General features: G+C 37.8%; 3 protein-coding genes across 6 annotated transcripts in view; 2 read left to right on the top strand and 1 right to left on the bottom strand.

Moving 5' to 3' along the window:
* Positions 1–13,205, bottom strand: part of camkvl (CaM kinase-like vesicle-associated, like) — a 42,905-nt gene extending 29,700 nt beyond the window's left edge. Inside the window, exons 1-3 of one of the 3 annotated variants that reach the window (XM_055165837.1) lie at positions 13,131–13,205; positions 11,230–11,323; positions 5,719–9,019 (exon numbers count right to left, since the gene is read on the bottom strand). The gene's annotated coding sequence lies outside the window, so the exon portion shown is untranslated. Of the gene's footprint in view, positions 1–5,718; positions 9,020–11,229; positions 12,079–13,078 lie in introns of those variants that run through there. The other 2 variants (XM_055165839.1, XM_055165838.1) reach the window with 2 other exon arrangements.
* Positions 13,206–15,633: 2,428 nt separating this feature from the next.
* On the top strand, positions 15,634–16,668 carry LOC110164942 (thyrotropin subunit beta-like). The gene is made up of 2 exons (XM_020930081.1): positions 15,634–15,792; positions 16,402–16,668. The coding sequence occupies exons 1-2, from the start codon at positions 15,634–15,636 to the stop codon at positions 16,666–16,668; spliced, it is 426 nt and encodes a 141-aa protein (XP_020785740.1).
* Positions 16,669–17,519: 851 nt separating this feature from the next.
* Positions 17,520–19,632, top strand: LOC110164885 (mitochondrial glutamate carrier 1-like). 2 transcript variants are annotated; one of them, XM_020930023.2, is made up of 9 exons: positions 17,520–17,625; positions 17,900–18,025; positions 18,149–18,204; positions 18,341–18,431; positions 18,521–18,639; positions 18,719–18,911; positions 19,003–19,157; positions 19,249–19,324; positions 19,411–19,632. In XM_020930023.2, exons 1-9 carry the CDS (start codon positions 17,603–17,605, stop codon positions 19,568–19,570), a joined length of 999 nt encoding a protein of 332 aa, XP_020785682.1. In that variant the 5' UTR covers positions 17,520–17,602; the 3' UTR covers positions 19,571–19,632. The 2 variants fall into 2 exon arrangements, with proteins under 2 accessions (XP_020785682.1, XP_055021824.1); XM_055165849.1 differs by having other exon boundaries at positions 18,524–18,639.
* Positions 19,633–20,727: the final 1,095 nt, after the last annotated feature.

Here is a 20,727-nt window from a genome sequence, read left to right on the forward strand (position 1 = left end):
TTGAGATTAGAGTTGAACATACTCACCCATGTACCATCTTGTTTAATGTGTTCAAAAAGTTGTGGCTAATAAACTCACAAACCAGCCAAACATCTGCATGTCCTACTTTATGTGGATAATACCTTTCCCATCACAAATATATTTTACAGCATGTCGTGTAATCACATAGTGCAGTATTTGGTCATTTAGACTTAGCATGTTTCTTAATTGAGTATACAAGCATACTGTAATTTTTATTGGGGGCTGACCGGGGGCTCAGCTGGAGGTGAGGATGTGTGAGAGCAGGAGGCAGAAAAGAAACATGAGGGGTTGGCATGCAAACCTTTAGCACCAAAGGCAGGAAAAAACACATATTATGCCTGGTTGGCACTGGATCATACAGCGTAATAAAACTTGATTCTAGAGTTTATTCTTACATAACAAACGTGGCATCATGTGTAAAGATTGAGGCCAAATATTCTGTACTTCATTGACTAGTTCATATGAATCATACGCTTTTGTAGTGTACACATTGATTTTAAACCTGAAACAATTGAGCTGCTCTGTTGGGTGGGGCTCCTGTAAGATCTAGGCTTCTCCTGTTGATGTTTTCACTAATCAATGTATTTATTTTTTTCTAAAATTGACCTAGATGAAACTGAAGTGATGCAGTTCATCCTGAAAAATAGACAAATCAAAGCACCATTTATCTGGTGTCATTCCTGCTCTAAACACTAAAACATTTCCTCTCAGTACAATGCATGTCTGTTTTTGGAGTCTACATAGATTTTTGTTTACTAAATTAGTTAACACTTACTTGTAAAAACTAGTGTTACCAATCCTAGCATTCAGTACAATATACAACGATGTATATTTAAAACTAAAATAAACTGCATTTATTTGTTATTTACAATAAAACCAATTGAACATCAAGAAAGTTAAGCATATAGGCTGAGATCATAGACTGTATAAATGGACATAACCACATCTGCTAGCTGTCGCATTCCAAATAAAAAGTAAGCATGTGGGTGCATTTGACTCCAATTCACTTTCTAAAGACAAACCATCGCCCCTGGCTTTGTAACTGTTGCTGTGAGCCTCCTCATTTTGGTCTTAAAATGTTTTTATTACCCACTCTATGTGATCCTGGTGTTTTATTTAGCTATTTTGTCTGTGAATCAAGATATGAACATAACATAGAGAAATAAGGTGCCCTATTTCCCCGAGGTCGCTCCCACGAGCGTTGGCAACAGGTTTGATTGACAGTGTTGCTAAGCGCCCGCCCCCTGCCAAACCAGTGGTGCAGAAGGGAAGTGGTGTTACCTTCAACAGCCTTGATGCTGATTGTCTCTTTGATTGCTATGATATTTGCGTTTGAAATTCCAACTCAGCTCCAAATTCGCCCCCATGCAGCAGGCCATGATGAGCTTCATTTGACTAGAGATGAATGCTGTGGGTGTTAGTTCACTTCTTTATACAGTCTATGGTTGAGACTTACAAAATTCACAAACAATTACTTACTACACTGTCAAGCTTTATCTGCGTTTATTTTTTAACTACTTTAATATAAAAACATATATTTCCATAAAGAAACATCTGTCATAAAAATAAAAAAATAAAAAAATCTTTCAAATTGTCCATGGCAACATTTTTGGAATGTATAAGCAGTGTATAACCAATATGACATCATAATTACTCTTTTAATTAGGATGCATGCTGAACTGCTGAGACTGGATTGGATTAAACAAAGTAACCAACATGTATCATTTTTCTACAAGTTTAAAAGTTCAAGAAGTTAGATTGATGCACCACTTAATATGGGACTATCGCCATCTGTAACCTGCCATCCAAGCTGCTGTGAGGGGAAAATCTGGGTAAATGTTGCACAAAAGCTTAAGTCTCCATGTCTGTTCGCATTCGCCTGTTAGCAGTTGTAGCCAAATCTCAGTGGGAAACTTTCACATTAAAGCAACAAGAGGGCATGTACTTCATACTCTATTATGGCTTAACATTACATTATAATGGGATATTGATGTCTGCCTCGCACTAGTGGCCACACAAACCCGGCATAAGATTTCTTATTGATAAAATCATAAATAAGAAGGATCCTCATTTGTTGCGTAGCGATGACACTTCCCAAGTAATGAACAAGCTCAAACGAGGACATACCACTGATAGAATAAAAAATGCAGATTCCCTTTAAATTATAGAGTAATTGCTAAATTAGCAATTAGCAGTAGCAATTGCTATAAAGTGAGTGAGTGGATCAAATATCTGAAAGCTAGTTTACATTGAAAGCTCTCTGAATGCATGATGTAAAGTGTGTAAAGTGTATCTGTGTCAGTAACACAAAAACTCAAAAAGGGGCATATTTCTTGTATTTCTGTCTGTCGTTCACCTCTGTCAACACCTGTTCCATTAAAAGGGTTTACTCAAAGCCCACTTGCTTTGGCTTAGTAATATAATGGATATATTCATCACCCCTACTGAACTGTTTGGTAATCAAGATGCTTATGCAAGCAATCATATTTCACTTGTCCAATTAGCTAAGTTGAGACCATAAAACGGAGTGATCAGTCAGCTCTGAAAAACATTTTCATGTCAAAGCCAGTGAGCTAATGTGATCTCAGAGCCTTCTATCCTCATGCCCATCCAGAAATACAGATTAGCTATTTAAAAGCTCCTGTTAATGTGACAAAATAGCTATTCTTAAAATATATTAAAAAAATTATTTCAGAAATCTAGCCATCTGTGTACGCCCTTCTGGTATTGCATCCTGTTGCATAAAAGCACTTCGCTATCAGAAATACAGTTTAGGTCAGACAGCAGAAAAATGAATCCAATACTTCTCAAAAGACTGAATAAGACTTGGACATAACCTGCCCTGAATGCACTTAAAAAGGGTTGGAGACCACAGAACAGCACACACCTACACTCCCACTCAGTGTACTGCCTGTGGTAGTCAGTATCTCGCTCGAATACTGGAAACCAAGGACAGAAGCAGAGTTTTGCTCTGAATGCAGCATTACACAATAAAAAGAGTGCAGATGATTTGAAAGCAGTTTGCCTTCCTGGTTCTTGCCTGTATGCAGAATGACATCTTTAAACATCCTACAACTAATTTATGTTAGATGGCTTATAGTTCATAACCATATTACACCTGCCAATAAAACTGAAATGTTTAGATGTTGTAGGAAATGTAGTCAATATCGAATACCGTCCCTCTTAAGTAAACTCAATGGCCTAAACAGAACACAACACACTTCAAAGCCCGAGCCACTAATAAACTGTAAGCATTAGGACCACAGACACACCCAAGCATCATTAAAGGAGGCGGTGCATCATGGCTCTTAAAAAGGCTATAGGACAACCAGGAGCGCTTTAAATACAGTTTTGTTATCTTAGGTTCAGGAGCAGGTCCTCACCTCATCCATACCATCTTGTCCTCAAGGTTTACAGTACAGACCTGTCTGTCACAGACCAGATAACAGCATGGATTCACTGCAGAAATGCAAAACCCCCAAAAGCATGTTTTTTCATTCAGATACAACGTGTTGCAATCATGGAGTTAGAAGTCCCAAGCATGCTAAGTGAGGAAGGGTAGCATAGGTAATACAGCATGTATACTACAGAGAGCAATAGAGTCTCATCATCCAAACAAGGTGCATTTCAGGTGGAAACTTTTCCCTTTATGGCAGCATAATTAACAGCTTTCAGTTGCCTTCTGAATTGAAATAGACTTATCAAGGGGAATTGAAATGTGTTGATCTTAAAACCTTGTCCAGATTATCTGTTAGTGTGAAACCATACAATTATGATTTATAAGCTCTTGAAATAAAAGAGGGACAGACCTAATGTAATATACTCATTGTTTGCTTCTAGAGAAACAGAGACAAACACGTAAAGTCTAAAGCCCAATAATTTGGATTTAAGTAGATTCAGTTAACTGCTCCACAGGTAACAGAAGGGCTCCCAGTGGTTTGTGTGAAGTTGAGTCAAGAGCGATGCGTGAACCTCCCATAAATGCTGTCATGAGGCAGCTTGCACTCACATTACACAAACTCTGTAAAAATAAATATCTTTTCTCAGATTAAAACTAGACTGTACACTTTGGGAAACACATCTCTTACACATGTCTGAAGTAGCATGCTTCTTGCCTGCCCCATTTTTGGCAACCTTGTTGCACAATTAAATACGACACTATTGCAAGCTATTTCTCTATGGAAAGTACAGTGTGTAGTCCATTCGAAATTCAATGTGGATTCTTCTCCTTGTTTATCCAGTTGCACATGTTATAAGAAGTTATTGAGGCCAGCATGGAGTGATCTTTGCATCCATGCAAATAAGCTACTTTCTGTCAAAGTGAAACACATCTTCTATATTTATGAACGTGCATAGCTTTTCCAAACAAACATACAACTCGTACTATTTCTTTTAGGGTCCTCTTACTATAGTTAGTTCAATAGCAGTCCATACACTGGCCTATTATATAAAATGCATAATGGTTGGAGTATTTGATGCATAATTAAAACTATAGTAACAGGAAAGTGTAATGCTGTATGCAGCTCCTATGAGAATAAGAAAATCTTATTTCACTTTGTGCCAATGGCAGTGTCTAAAGCTATTCTACTCAAAGGCTTTTTAGACATGAAATGTCTCAATTGTTTTGGAAGTGGAGGGTCCACCACCTGTCTACATGGAAATCTTATTGCTTTACCAGTATGCAATTAAACTTGTCTTCATGGAGGAAGACAAGTGATGCCACCAAGCCAAGTTACATGTCAGATCTATGGAGAAGGCAAGCCTGCTCATAGTCAGAATGCATGTTTGTCAAAACCCACTAATTAAGTCCATTGTCATACTGTGAGGCATTCCAGGCAAAGCATCATCACCATGAAGACAAGCAAGTGGCGGACCCTCCACCAGTAAATTAAGTTACATAGTGCACCTTTAAACCTTTAAAAAGATTTTTAGGATAATGGTAATATTACTTTGAATAACTTGTGCCATTCATAAACAACTTACTGCCTACACTAGATCTAATTCACACCACTTGGGAATTTAAGATCCACATATTTCAAAGCGTCCTTCAATGTTACATTAGTCTGTGTTATTGCAACATTAACAAGTACAAAAAACAAGTGCTTTGGTGCAAACCGTTACATCAATACATTTGTTCATATCTATTAGCCCACATCATCATGGCTCATTGCCTCCCACTGGATCACATGCTTTCAGCTTCAGTGCTATAAACTACAGAATAAAATACACGGCCTCATTTAACCTCAACTAGATGTGTATTTAAACTCAACAATACAGACAGACCAGGTTTAGTAACCTATCAGTCATTTTCATCAACGCTAACTGTGGCCATACGTAACATAATCACGTTTTACGCATCTAAAAATACTGGCAAGCAGGAATCTAAATAAACGACTAACTAAGCCAAAGTCTCTACATTGTATTAGCAACAGTCAATGTATAATTCATACATGTGTTTTGTTCTCATGAGTACCACAACTTTATTTGCCCGTATCCAGCCAAGTCACTTTGTCTTGTTGAATTCCACTGCAGCGGTTAGGCGCGCGGGGACTGGACAGCGCGCACCGTCCTCTGCTCCCGCACACGGCAACGAATCACCACATATTTTTGACCATTAAAATGCATGACTTTGGTTATTTCACAAGACCTAAAACCGAGGAAAAGTTGAAAAAATCACGTTTTGTGTTTTTCGCTTACCTTGACTTGACGTTGCTCTGGGTGAATTTGCCGCTCCTCTCTTCAGACTTCAGGTCTTGGCAAAACTCGGACAAAAACAGCGGGAGATATTATATTAGTAATGTAAAGGAAGTAACAGGGATGCTCTTCTGCTCTGGCGCAGCTTTTGTCTGCTCCGTATCTTCGATGGGAATTAGTTGATGCTTGTTCCTGACTGGCGCCCTCTCTCCTATTCGCTCACTCACTCACTGTCTCCCACCCCATTGGAAAAGAAAAGCTTGTGTATCTCTCCATCTCTAAAGTGCTCAGCTACCTCAAATAGCTTTCAAGAGTTTAACAATAAAAGTAAGCGTCTTTTGGTGTATATGCGTCTACAATGTCTTCTATCAAAACTGGATTGTCATGAAGGAATGTAAGCTTTATTATGTGTGCACTATATGGCTGCTGCTGCTGCTGTCTGGTGCTGAGGAGGCAGATGATTGGGAGTGGTCCGGATTAAACTACGGGATTATACCTCAACATTCATCTCTTCATCTCGTACACAGACGCACGCGTACAGTGACTGGTGAACAATGACATCACTCTCTGGCAGATATGGACAGACAGATTTATGTGGGAAGGAAGCTAAATGTTAAGAGAGGGAAAAAAACAACTTTGGAGAGAAATCTGTGTTCACCTCTTGGACAGGAAAATGATAAAACTCTTAATAGATGCATGACTTTAGAAAGTATTTGGCACTCCTGATATATTTAAATGACTAAAATGGTCTTTAAAATTGACTAACTGACCAACTGTTCCTATTTTGTTTGTGCTACACAGCCATTAAAAATTTGATTTACACATAAAACATAATAATAATATAATAATATTTTGGCCTATTTGGGCTTTCAGGGTTGTAATATGCAGGCAATATTGCAATTACAATCTTTCTTACGATTGATCGAAACTCAAATCATTTGACATTATTGCATTTCTGTGATCTTAAATTTCCTGAGTCCGCCACTTCCGTCACTCCATGTCCCACCACAATACACAACTTATCCCTCTTATTCTACTATTTGAAGTAGTAGATCTAATTTAAATACTAAATTAAAGTAAAATAAAGGAACGACAGACAAACAAACTGATCTAAACCAAACCTAAGTGAGACAAAAAGTTCCATGTGTACTAACAGCAATTATTCATGAAACTCAGCACTCATAATAACTGTGATGGAATTAAAGATACTTCCATAAATTTAAGTTAGATTAAATTACTGTGAAGGCCACACAAATCCAGGGTATGCCATCAATCAGACCCAAACCACAATCTCACAACCTCTTTTCTCCATGTGGAGTTGTGCAAGCCAGTCTGGGGTGAAAATAAAAAAATAACAAATATAAGGACATAACTAGGGCTTGTAGGGATCCTAAAAGTAGGACTCTGTGTTCCTCCAGGTTTAAGAGTCTGACAATGTCCCAGTTGCACAGCGTAGGTTTGTTTTGTGGCCACATATTGACTTGTGTGTATGAAGTGTGTTGAGGAGACAAGAGCCAAGTGTGTGTGTCTGCGTACTGACAGATGGCTACTGTAGTGACGCAACAACTAACTCCTGGGTTTCTGTTCTGTCTCTGAGCTCGCCTGTGCATTCTGGACTGGAAATTAAAATGCCTTTTTCACATGGTACAATTGTAATTACTGTTTGTACTTTATAGCAGTTATTCATAGTAATAGTAGTAAGAATTCTGAAATGAACTCTACAATGAACCTTGGGCATATTTGGTGTTCAGAAGTTGTATGAAATGTTATTTTCTGACCTTACTATTCTTCTGTTTGATTTCTTTTTTAGCCTACTGGGATGAAAGCAGTAGTTTCCTTATAGTTGCTAGAGTGTTTGCCCACTGCACCGACTCGTGTTGTTGTGTCCTCGGGCAATACACCTGCATGCAGTGTGCACATCGTGAATGTATGTGTGTGAATAGTTCTTTGATTTAAAGCACTTTGAATGCAGTAAGGAGGTTGAAAAGTGTTATAAAAATGTGACAATTAAGCACTTCTCAGTCTACTAAAATTGATGTCTGTGTGTATTTTCTGATATAGGACGAGATGTTTAATAGAGGTCTGTTTTGAAGAACTGACAAGGTTTTTTTTACTCTAATGTTCAACAAACATGCCTTCAGACTTTGGGAGGAAGCTGATACAACATTTTATAAAGTGATTCTCATCACATGTAGGTTATAGTGTTTAATCCTCTCTATTATGCATGTGCTAATGCTGTATGACAAATCTGTTGGACCATTACATACAAATGTTTATCTCACCCGAATCTAGCATCTTTAATAGGCGCGTGGAGAAATTTGTCACTTCTATTTCACAGGGTTTTGCCACAGCTGCGTAGTGTACATCCCCTGCAGGCTATTTTGGGAAATTTGTTTACTTTCATTAATCTACATTAGCCCATGACCAATAGTGTGTGAGCTTTTGGATTTTTACAATTATTACAAGTCATTAAGACCGATTAAGGTGCATTATTCCATGGGTTATTTAGTCATAATTAAAACAGAGTGTGTTTAGGTCAGTATTTGTTAATAAGTTTTTCAGTTATGAGCAGTCATGCAATACTATGGCACTTTTGTCATGTAACATAAAATGATATAGGAAATAAAGAACATATGTTTAGATCCACCCCAGATTTATTGGGAAATGTGGTTCACTCCATCTTGGGAAAGTGTAGTTTAAAGTCTTCTCATCCCTTCGTCCTTAACCCATAAACCTATAAATGTGGGAGATGTCCTAAATAAGTCAGCTATGGCTGCAACCAAAGATGTTTTGGAGATCAAACCAGATAATACGGATAAAATATGGTGTAGGTTAGTGAATATGTGGTAGCAGGATCCTGAAGCTACAAAGGCTCAGAATAAGGTCTAGGTGAGGACCCAAAGAGGAGATTTTTCGATGTAGAGAAAGCATATGAGGTTAGTATGTTATAAAAGAGGATGGAAATTAGATTCATGCATATCATTCCCTACAAAACCAAGTGGAGGACATTAACACAATTATTATAATAATTCTAACCAGAAAAGTAGATTTGTAGATAAAATGAGGCTGTGTGTAGTGCTGGTCCACTGGCGCTCGATGTAACATGATGCAATATTTACTTAAAACATGAAAATAATTTGTTGCGTTATACCATTTAAGTTTAAAATGTAAGCGTGGATTCATTTTGTTTTACCTTTCATTGGACCAATCTTGTCTCTTCTGCACATGCACAGTTATTTCTTTTATGTAGGTGCTGCTTACAGACACTCACTGGAGACCTTGAGTCTGCTGCGGCTCCAATTTGCTGAAAATACATTCATACAGAGGTGCATGAGGGTCAGAATACAGCAAATACGTAAAAAAAAAAATACTCTTGGCAGTTAGCAATTACAGTCAAAGTTTAGTCAAATTATAATTACAATATTATGTTATGCAAAAGACATTATAATCTGCTAATTATGTGACACAGCTGCTACACTGGCTTATTCTCCAGCTGCCCCTGACCATTCAATTTGAATATTATCTCTGTACTAAATGCACACTTAATAGGCACTACACTGGATTCAGAGGAAGAAACTCATGCTGAGGAATGAACTCAGACAGTAACTCAAGCATTAGAATGTGAATTTGATTAGGAACAAAGACAATTACTTATCTAACAGATGAACATGACATCTGTGTGAAATACTGAGCCATCACAGAGTTCAAGGATCTATCTAGTTTATGTAAACAAACGTTTAGGCTAAAAGTTGTACACCAGCCATCAGACATTAAGGTGTTTATTAGTAGGGCTATAGTCTATTAGAGAAATTGTTGGTCGACTACAGACATGTCATACCGATCGATTAGCCAACTAAAAAGTGGCCTTGGCAAAAGCTCTTAACACTGTTATGTATATTTCTATGTATCTGACCCAAACTGACCAAGAGTTCATGCTAAAAAAAACTATTTATGCAGAAAATTTTAACAGTGCATTAATATAAAACAAAAATCTTCAGTTAACTCTTCACTCCTTTTTGCTGTGGTCTGTTTAAATCCTGCTAAATGAGGTAAATAAAATGATTAGAAGACTAACACAAATCTCAGTTTTGTAAGAAACCATAGACTGATTAAATGTCAAAATGACTAAAGGCCTACAACCTCATTTATCCAAAAAAAAGCCAACATTTTGCATTAGAACAGTGGTTGGAAAATATATGTGCCTCTGAACACTTGCAATATCATGTTTATGCCAAATGTATTTTGAAAAGCAGCAGGACTCAAGGCCAACCTTCATCTTAAAAAAGCTCTCACAAATCTACCTCTCTTTTCATTTTGAATTAATATTTGTCAGCTTTTATCCTCATATTTGTACTTATGCCCTTTTTGTCACTTACCAAGCCAACATTGCATTTATGAATTCAAATTCATGCAGAAGCTTTAGCGCTGGGAATAAACAATAGTATACTGTGAATATCTCAAAACAGTTTTTATCATTTGATTCATCCTTAAAAATTGCTGGGGCATCCACTACTTATGTTAAATGTTTCTAATTGCTTTGCCTTACAGAGAACTAATGATTTGGTACATGGATTTTCATGCAAATTTTCCACCCTTACAGGCTTTATTTAGATTCAAATCCTCCAACAACAACCCATTTGCCTTGTAGGGTGTATTTTAAATTTGGCATCAAGGGTTTTAATGCTATTAGCACTGTGACCATGTGCACTTGTACTATCTCACCATGTTATTGCGCACATAAACGCACACCATGTGTTTTGTTGGAATAAGTCCCACTTCCTTTTGTCGGAAGTGCCCCCCCACCCCCACCCCTCCTTTCTCCGAGTGCCATCTTGTTCGCCCCCTATCCTTTCATGGTGCCAGCCTGTTTCTCCCACTCCATCACTCAGTACCATTCCTTAGTCAGCACTGGTCTTTAAATAATGTGTCTTCTATCCAGATTTAATCTAAAATGTATTTTACCACCGCTCACAAGAGCTACACAATATATGAAAAACTGTGCCTAACACTATCATCCCTTATCTCTTGACTTTTTCCGATTGTATATTGATTTGGCTTTATTTTGCCACATGTCTAATTTATCTTGGCTTGGAAACAGTATAGTGTAATTATATTTGATTCTATTTTATGCAAAGGAGAGATACCTTATTCTCAACTGAAAACAGGAGTTAAATGTACTGAAGGTCTAATGTTGCATTTAGCACAAATTACTCTCATTCATCAAGTTTGGACGTTTACATTAGAGATTGTGTGATTGGAGAATAACCCTTACTTTGCAGAGCAAGATGAGTTCCTGCAATATTTTTTCCGAACACACTCAAATCAAAAGTGCTACAGATATCCATCTGGCTTCTGCCCGGTTAAAATAACTCAACAGCCTGGACATAAGGTGGGGTACACGCTGGGCTGACAGAATATCATAATGTATTATTTAGGGCTCTAATAACTAAAGTATAAAAAATATGGTAATATTTCATGGAGTGAATTTGCAATAAATTGTACATTACCACTCACCAATGTCTCTTTTTCTTCTCTCAGTTCTCCAGAAGCTTTTTTATATACTGGACTGAGGGGCATTTTGGGTCAAAGGCAGGCTGCAATTACTGTTCTGTTCCACTCAGAAAGAGGAGTAAAGAGAAAAAAGGTTGAATTTTGCATTGTTTTGTATTGAGCAATGAACCATTAAATAGGTTAAACACTGTACACACTAAATGTATGTGTTTAATATTACTAGAGATGTTACCAATAGGCCCAATCTGTCAGCAAACAGTAAATAACAGAGGAATAAAGAATGAGTTTTCTGACATGTGTAACGTAGCATAGAAAAGCTGGCCTTAATTGGCGCTGCTATATTTGAGTTCTAATGTAGGTCGGGTATTGCCTCATTGACGTACGTTCAGAGTTGGGACAAATTTGCATTCTTTTAAAAATCAATAGCAAACTCAAAATTCACCAGTTACTGTGAATTAGCATAAAAAACAACACAAATATGAACCACCAGGGCCTTATAAATCAACTTCTATCTCTGGAGTCATAGTTGTTTTTTCCAGTGCTTTCTCAGTTTCATGTGGGGGGGCAGCGTAAATGGCAGTAGCACTCGTTAGACAAAGGTTGAAGTATTGTTTGAAGAAGTTTAGCTGCATCCCGGTGAGCGCTGTCACTAATTACACAAACTGGGAGGAAGGAGACAGCAGCGGCCACAGGTGAACAGCACTGGGCTATTCTTATCCCACACGATCAATGGTATTTCTTCAGCCCTCCACGGGTCACTCCAGAGAGACAGGGTCACCAATTAAGGAGAGGCATTTCACCTTTAGAGAATAGGAGTTTAGAGATGAATCATACTGCTTTTACAAGGTCTTAGTGCTGGGTGTGGCAGCCATAATGTATAAATATATGCCAGCTACATGCATGCATCTGCTAAATAGGGAGTAGATAGGGATGCACCTATCCAGCCTTTTGAGGTCCAATACCATTTCAATACTGTGCTTTAAGTATGTGCAGGTACTCGATATAAATCTATACCAGTGCAGAGATTGAAAACAGCATTTATTTCCTTTAAATTAAACTAAAAGAAAGCAAAACCCATTAAAATGTAGCTGTTATTTATCTCAAGTAACCAAAGAACAGCTCTGCATAAACAAAAGTTCAAACATTATCAGACTTTCTGGGGTGACTACAACCAGTAAATAGTCCAAATACATCAATTTATATATCCAACCAGGATATCGGCTAAACCAATATCCGATCCAGCAAATTTTTCAGTATCGGTGCCAATATGAGATAACAGTATCGGATCGGTGCATCCCTAGTAGTTACTAGCTTTTCATTGCAATCCATGTCAGTATGTAATTATGCTGTATGTATGGAAAAATTGGCAAAATTCTGGCTGATAGTTCATAGATCTAGCAGTGCTTATAGACACTGGATTAATATACCACTTCGTATGTACTCATAACCTCCAGAATTAGAAGTGGATAAAATGAAATCCAAAGTACATGTTAAAACCCCACTGGTGCCCTGGAGTGTAGGAGATGTACATGTCTCTAAAAAGCTCCTGGTCTGATCTAGGCTGATTATTTTAAGCAGTGTGAGATTGATTCAGGGCCCGGTGAGACCCTGTCAGTGGAGGTGGAGGTAGAACAAAAGTTAGGACAGGGACACAGCAGTGACATCAGCTGGGGGTCTCGAGATCTCAGGTTATTATTAAGAGTGTCTGTTTCAGGACAGACCTATTTCCACCTTCCTCCGGTATAGAAGCAAGATCAATACAAAGATCCCTGCTTTCACTAGGCGGCAACAACAATTCATAAGAGCATGTCCTACTTTAAAAACAGCACCATATGCAATTTTACACAAATACCTTTTAGCAGATGATGTCTCTGCTTTATCTCTTCTTTTTGACAAGGCTTTACCTTGGCCACAGAATGTAGCAGTCAGACGCCCACAGAGCAGCATCTCCTTGTATTCACAAAATATCAGAGTTTCAACACAGCCTCCACCAGGATCTGAAATAAAGCATTTATAGATGATCATTTTATAGGTCTGACTAACTTTTATCATTTCAACATGACAAGATGACCTGTGAAATTCCAAACTATTTTCTTGTCTCAATGTTTCAATTGGTGACATTAACAGATGGATTTAAGCTAGTATAAAATAGTTTACTAGTCCCTCGTTCCTCCAGTGTCTTACGACCATAGCCAAAGCCGAACGCTTGGATACAGGTGCCTCTGAAACAAATACACTTAGCAAGTGTAAAACAGACCCGCCAATGGCAAACAGAGAAGAGGAGAAAGAGTCTGTCCTTGGACGCCACCTGCTGGTCTGAGGTCTGATGATGATCGATAAACAGCATGAGGTCAGCATCGAAGCAGGAAACAAGAAACAAAAGGTATTTTTCAAAGTGTCGAGTAAAAACAAGTTTCACCAGTGTTTAGCATGAAGAGCCCATGTCAGAATACTCAAACCCTATTTTTATATTTTAAGGTCTTAAAATGATCATGACAGCTCCAAGTAGATTTACGTAAAAATACTGAACTTACAGATAAAAATTACAAAACTATCCTCTGATCATCCCGTGGCTTTTCATTTTTAGTCTATATCATGGAAGTATAGATGATTTGTATACCCATAATGCATTATCACCGCCTAAAAAGTCACGCTACAAAACTTCTTCTACATCCTCCTTGTGCTCAAGTGAGCAGCTGCCTTATACCTTTTGTTTAGTAGAGATTGTCTGTTCCAAGGCTGAAATGATCCCAGTGATTTTGGTGAAGATGTATGGAGTTTAAAAACACAGTGGCGCACCTCCTATATTACCTCATGACATCATATGGTAGAACAGAGTGTTTTCTGTTTGAGAGAAGAACTTAGCCTAAATATGCAGGGTTTTTTGTGTGTTAAACATGTGTGAATGAAAGAAAGCACAAATCTGGGTATGTATTTCATGAGGAAACAGCATACAACATATATCAGAAAATAGTGTAATATGGCCCCTTTAAACTTATTATACTGGTCATTGCCTGGCTCAGCCTCACTGGAGTGTGTTTTGATTTTGTTTGGCGTGACCCATCAAATTAGTGGCCTAGATGTTTCAAAGAATTGTTACTTAGGTAGCAGTAATATTATTTCAAAGTGTAGCATTAGCACAGAGTGAGTGATGACCTCGTGCCCTAAGGCCATGGCCCAGTCATGAGAGCTCTGTGAGACTGACCCAGTTCAGAGTTGATTGTTGAACATGTGTATGTCCCCATCTCCAAATCTCTAACACCCTCTGAAGTCATGCTAACATGCACCAAAACAAGGCCAGGTTGAACATGAGGGCACTCAAACATATCAGGCTTGTTATCACTGTAAATAATTTTAACCATTTTGTAGAAACATGGATTTTGTGAGATTTTTTAAAATAATATCTATGTATGATTTAACTGACAATATTAATTTGTAATGTAAAGGTAATGGTGCACTAGTTACTATACTATTTTAAACTAAAATGTGTGTCAGGACAGATACTGGAGGTGATGAACTGCGAGCGGCCCAGTTTGACAGAATTATCTGATGGTTTTCTTATGTAACTATGTAACCCAAGATGACAAATGTAGAGCAAGAAAATAGAAGAACAATAGAAATCCTTAGTGATTAAAAAAAAAATCTCAATAGAATAGCATTGAGAGCTTGCCCTTCAATCACTGCAAGCTATATTTAAATGAATAAATGTCAAAATACAAATGGATGCGTACACCTGTTGTGATTAATTGTGAAATTCATTTATCTTAGCAGGACTATAAGAGACAAAGTAAAACTAGAACAGTATTAGTGACCTAATAATATTTTCTTTTGAAATAAATTATATTTTGTAAAATTGGATAGATTAATCTAATGTTTATTGAACTTCTCAGGTCTCAGATACATAATCATTTTGGATAAACCAAATGCAGAATAAGAAAATATCCAAATCCACATGTTCTTGGTTAGTTTTGTCTTACATATGGAGCAAACACTAGTGTACTTGGATAACCTGCTGTCGTTAATAATCATAGATCATAAAGCATCTTCACCCACGTGTATGTCTGTGTCACTTTGCACAGCCGTCACATATGAGGCCCGACCCAAAGTCTCTGAGATCAGAGAGGATTAGTTCTCCATAAAAAGCAGACGAGCGTCTTCAATGTTTTGAGTCGCTCAAAGACCAGGCAAGGACCACACTCACAGATTATCTTTCATTTGGCCTTTTCACCTCTGCTACTCGTCAACAGGTGACAACTTCATTTTATGTTCAATTATTTTTATATATATTATTTTGGACATTTGTATATATCTACATTTATCTTTATTCTGGATAGCCCCTTGAGCCCCTATATCATCATTTGGAGTGTAGTGTATAGTCTGAAGTGCATATGTTTGTGCATGTGTAGCATGTGGCTGTTGGCGTTGAAGTGCTTGCTGCTGTGTGCTCTGATGAGAGAGAGCCAGTGCTGCTCCCCAAAAAACTTCACTTTACGGATGGAACACAGCGAATGTGACCAGTGCGTGGTCATCAACACCACCATCTGCAGCGGCTTCTGCTACACTCAGGTGAGGACTTTACAAATGTTAATTTTAATTTTTAATTTTCACAAGCAATTGTCAAGCAATAGTTTTGTTTATTCTTTGCTAAGAGTGACTAATACAAAGACACAGGAGATGTTTTGTTTTGTTTAATGATTGATGATATTTATGCATGAATGAATTTGAGTATGTTCATGCAACAAAATAGAGAAAAACATTTAACAATTATAGTATTTTTTTCATCTGTATATTACAACCTATCTCAAAAAAGGAAAGGGAAGAAGTGTAAAATTAACCCCACCACATGGACAAACAATAAATATGAAATGTATGTTTTATCAAATTCAAATTATGCATATTTCCTGAAAATATTACCATAAACAGCATAATGATGTGTTTACATTTTGAGAACTGCACTTTTTCTATTACTGTTAGCTTTGAAATAAAACATATTAAGACACCGACCCTGTTCAAGACATCTAATATTTTAATTGATACATTATTATTAAAACAAAATTTGTGCAATGTAGCAGATTTCATTTTATTTTTTGTAATCATGCTATTATACTATATAGATTTTTTAGACTGTATGAAGCCTTTTGTAATAATTGCAAGTTGTTTCCCTCTTATTGTCAGGATACAAACTTGAGAGGCCGATTTGGCAGAAAGTTCTTGGTCCAGCGCAGTTGCCTGGCCCTGTCTGTGGTGTATCGTCCTGTACATTTGCCTGCCTGTTCTCTCAATGGGACTCAGCTGTTTTACCCTGTGGCTGAGCGCTGCAGCTGCAGACGCTGTGACACACGCACACACCACTGTGTCCGCACTAGACGCATGCTTCATGACGGCTGCATGGAAACCACCAGGAAGATAAAGAGAAGGACCAATACACCCAAGGAAACCTAAGTATTCACAGAGAGGAGACTCAAACAGAAAACAGTTTATATTGTTATTTATTAGGGTCGTAGCATCCAGTATTTGTTTGTTTTCTTATCATAATAAAAAAAATATGCATTTTGAATATATTGAAGTTTTGAAATTGTGAATTTTATTTTGTGAATATATGTGTCACCTTTACTTACATTACAGAGTGCCATGTTATTATGAAAATTGATTCAATCTTTAACTTGACTCTAATGCTACTGTATTATATTTTACAGTGAATCAATACTACAATTCTCAACTCACACAAGTATTTTTAGATCTTGCTGCATGGACAACTGTATTTTTCTAAATATAGCATTCCACGTCAACACACTGTATTTTTATTACTAATTATACACAATAGCTTAACCAAAGCAAAATGTGCTTTGCATATCAAAGTAAATATCGGTGGCAGATGATTTGGGGAAAATCCCATCCAATCATTTTATATATAAAATAAACATGTGCTTAGTTATGGCTTGATGTTTTCTGTTATGATATATTTTTCAAATTCCTTTCACTTTAAATGACCTCAGGCCTTGGCACTATCTCATGCAATCAATTTTTTAAAATTTATATTTATTTTCATGGCTCTTGTGTTCATATAGTAAAGTCAGTAACCACACAACTATCTGCTTCTTATTGACAGTCAGCAGTTGGGGTGCATTTTGCTGGTGATCCAGCTTTTGGCTTGTGTGTTGATCCCTCTTGGCTGTGTGTCCTGGCCTGTTGCACTGGGGGTGGAGATCGGTGAATTTATCCCTAGTATCTGTAGGGCTGCCTGATATATATATATAACCCAGGCTCGCTGCAACTCTTGCCTTGCTCAGTGTCTCCAAGGGGACTCTCTGCCTGCTTTCCCTCCACGGCCGTCTCATTTCCATTCAGCTAACTTTTCAGCTTTTAACAACGGACAATGGCCCAGCAACAACAGATCAGGTAAGGGGCTGTATTTCTATCTGATGCAACTGAATACTGAAATGATATTGTGCTATTAGGAAGCTGTGTATGTATGTGTTTTAAATTAATTTTCAAATATAGCCTTAAATTACACTGTTAATATAACAACCATATACTATATGGTGGATTCTTTGACAAAATAATCAATATATTATAATCAATAATTAGTCAATGACCATAATATTTGCATCATATAAAGTCTACCATTGTGTTTACCAGATGACAGACAGTATTTTGTGTTGTGTTTTGGCAGCCTGCCAGCCAAACTGATCAATGGAGGAGTAGCAGGGATGGTTGGAGTCACCTGTGTGTTTCCAATAGACCTCGCTAAGACACGACTGCAAAATCAGCGCAGCGGGCAGCAAATCTATAAGAACATGTAAGCTTCAGTATGATTAAATATAGTTTAACTGTTATTATTATCAAAACTATGAATTATTTCAATGGATATCAAAGTTGATCCATTTGTAGATCATAAATTTAATACTGTAATTTCTTTCAGGATGGACTGTCTGATAAAAACAGTTAGATCTGAGGGTTACTTTGGCATGTACAGAGGTAAGATCACATTACCCTTATTCTTTGGTTGACTTATATTATAATACAGTGGATCATAAGAAATTGTAAATTTTGAAACATACTATCATCACACTTTACATAATTATAATATGTTTTTCTTTTAAATATATTTTAGGTGCTGCTGTAAATCTTACACTAGTGACCCCGGAGAAGGCCATCAAACTTGCTGCCAATGATTTCTTCCGCCACCAGCTCAGCAAAGATGGGTGAGTAATGCTTTGGAAAACTGTTAGAAATCCATTCTCATGCACTGAATATGCACTGATCACACACTCATGTTTATTTTGTATTTCAGTAGCAAACTCACAGTGTTTAAGGAGATGCTGGCTGGGTGCTGCGCAGGCATGTGCCAAGTCACCATCACAACACCAATGGAGATGCTCAAGATCCAGATGCAAGATGCTGGCAGAATTGGTGAGGCCTCTACTACCATTTATGCCTCATAGGATTGTCTTTAAAAGTATGGTAACTAAAAAACAGTTCAAATGTTCAGCTGCCCAACAAAGGGTGATGCCGAGTGTGGTAACAACTCTGAAAATGGGTGGGACCAGCGCAGTTTTGTGCCGTTCGTATAACACCAGCCCCGCGCCTGTGATGAGACAATCAGCCACACAGATCACCAGAGAGCTGTTGAAGACCAAAGGATTCACTGGACTGTACAAGGGACTTGGTGCTACTTTGATGAGGTCTGTGTCATAATCTCATACTTAATACTTAAAGTGGAACTGATGCTATGGATTTAAAGATAATTCTAACTTATTTAATTCATTTTCACAGGGATATCCCATTCTCTGTGGTATATTTTCCTCTGTTTGCTCACCTGCACCAGTTGGGTCAGTCCTCACCTGAAGGATCTGTACCATTTTACTGGTCGTTCATGTCTGGCTGTCTGGCTGGATGTGTGGCTGCTGTGACTGTCAGTCCTTGTGATGGTGGGTCAATTATATGCTTACATTTAGTTAAAACAATTATTTTTTTTAGACTTACTGTTCTAATAAATTTATTGATTTCTTTATTGTACAGTGATTAAGACAAGGCTGCAATCCCTCAAAAAGGGAGCTAATGAAGAAACCTACAATGGAATAGTGGACTGTGCTAGGTACAGCACAACAAAGTGACAAAGTCTTTTTGTTTGCCCTAAATGTTTTACTTACTACTTTATTTCTACTGTTTCCTCTTTTGCAGGAATATCTTGAAAAAGGAGGGTCCTGGGGCGTTCCTCAAGGGAGCCAGCTGCCGGGCCCTGGTTATTGCCCCTCTGTTTGGTATTGCCCAAGTGGTGTACTTTGTGGGAGTTGGAGAGATCCTGCTGGGTTACACCCCTCAAAGCATTTACTCTTCATAAACAAGCTGTTTTTGATCATTTTACCGACACATTAAATCAGGGGCAGCTTTGCCCTGGGTGTAGCCATGGACTTAGCCTCTATTACTGTGTACCACTTAATTGGAGTTTTTCTGACGGCTGAAGGGACCAGAGGGGTGCTGTTCCAGTGTAATATATTATGCCTTGAAGTATCTCTGTGTGGGGTAGGGATTTAGAGGAGCCTATTGTGGACTGTATCTTAAACCGTTAGCAGTCCAGACTTTTACCTTTTACCAAAGCTCTGGATGAAGCGTATCACTTACTTTTGACAGTAACCCAAAACAGCTGTTCTGCCATGGCCATGACTACAAGATATAGTTACTGTTACAGTAGGAGAGTCCAGCTATGTGGTCATTACTGTTACCCTTAGTAACATGGGTGGCTGGTATCCATGTTTGTGTCATGTCACAGTCATAATCTATACAAATAAAATATAAAATATAACTACAATTCAGTGGCAGACAACATCTCTTGAACATTTAATGCCTGTTAATATTTTTGCTTGCTTTTGGGACCAAGTCTTCAGAAATATAGGCGTAGTATTGGCCACTTTCTGTTACTTGACTGTGGTCACCTGCACTGGCCAATGCTGCAGGAGTAACTATTATTGTAAATATGTACTCTATACATTTTATACTTTCTCCAACAGTGAGAGTACCTGAAGACATTTTGAAAAATCTTCATAATTGAGACGTTTCACAAGAATATACATCTGTATACCTGTATGTGAATGCTCAATAAATTGAACATGATAAAAACTTGTGTGTGCTGTGTTTCATTGGTAATATTTTCTGATGCAATACAGGCCTCAAACACGCAGTGAGTGAGAGTGTGTTAGAGACATGCCCATACTGCAGTGTTGGGTAACTTAACACTGGATAGTCCTCTAGGCTCCTCTGCATGATACACTCATCCCTTCAACCAAATATTCAGCTGTGGGGTGCACTCAAGTTGGGGAAGGCGATATCCTGGCTCGTGCTACTGACTGCTAAACCTGGAAACCCACATAAGACATGAAATACATGGCTGTGATTAAAAATAGTCTTTTTCTAATATTTGGCACACTATTCAATGTAATGTTTAATGAAGGGGCTAAAATTAGCAGTCATATAAGTTACATTAGGTAACAGAGGAGCTTC

This window comes from Boleophthalmus pectinirostris, unplaced genomic scaffold (genome assembly GCF_026225935.1).
Source record: "Boleophthalmus pectinirostris isolate CB_2022bp ecotype Guang Dong unplaced genomic scaffold, ASM2622593v1 HiC_scaffold_8, whole genome shotgun sequence".
Classification (NCBI taxonomy): Eukaryota; Metazoa; Chordata; class Actinopteri; order Gobiiformes; family Gobiidae; genus Boleophthalmus; species Boleophthalmus pectinirostris.

Coding starts and splice junctions, on each gene's coding strand:
- LOC110164942 (XM_020930081.1), top strand. CDS start 15,634: ATGTGGCTGTTGGCGTTGAAGTGCTTGCTGCTGTGTGCTCTGATGAGA. Junction 15,793..16,401: donor GCGGCTTCTGCTACACTCAG/GTGAGGACTTTA, acceptor TCTTATTGTCAG/GATACAAACTTGAGAGGCCG.
- LOC110164885 (XM_020930023.2), top strand. CDS start 17,603: ATGGCCCAGCAACAACAGATCAG. Junction 18,912..19,002: donor CTTGGTGCTACTTTGATGAG/GTCTGTGTCATA, acceptor TCATTTTCACAG/GGATATCCCATTCTCTGTGG. Junction 19,325..19,410: donor GGAATAGTGGACTGTGCTAG/GTACAGCACAAC, acceptor CCTCTTTTGCAG/GAATATCTTGAAAAAGGAGG.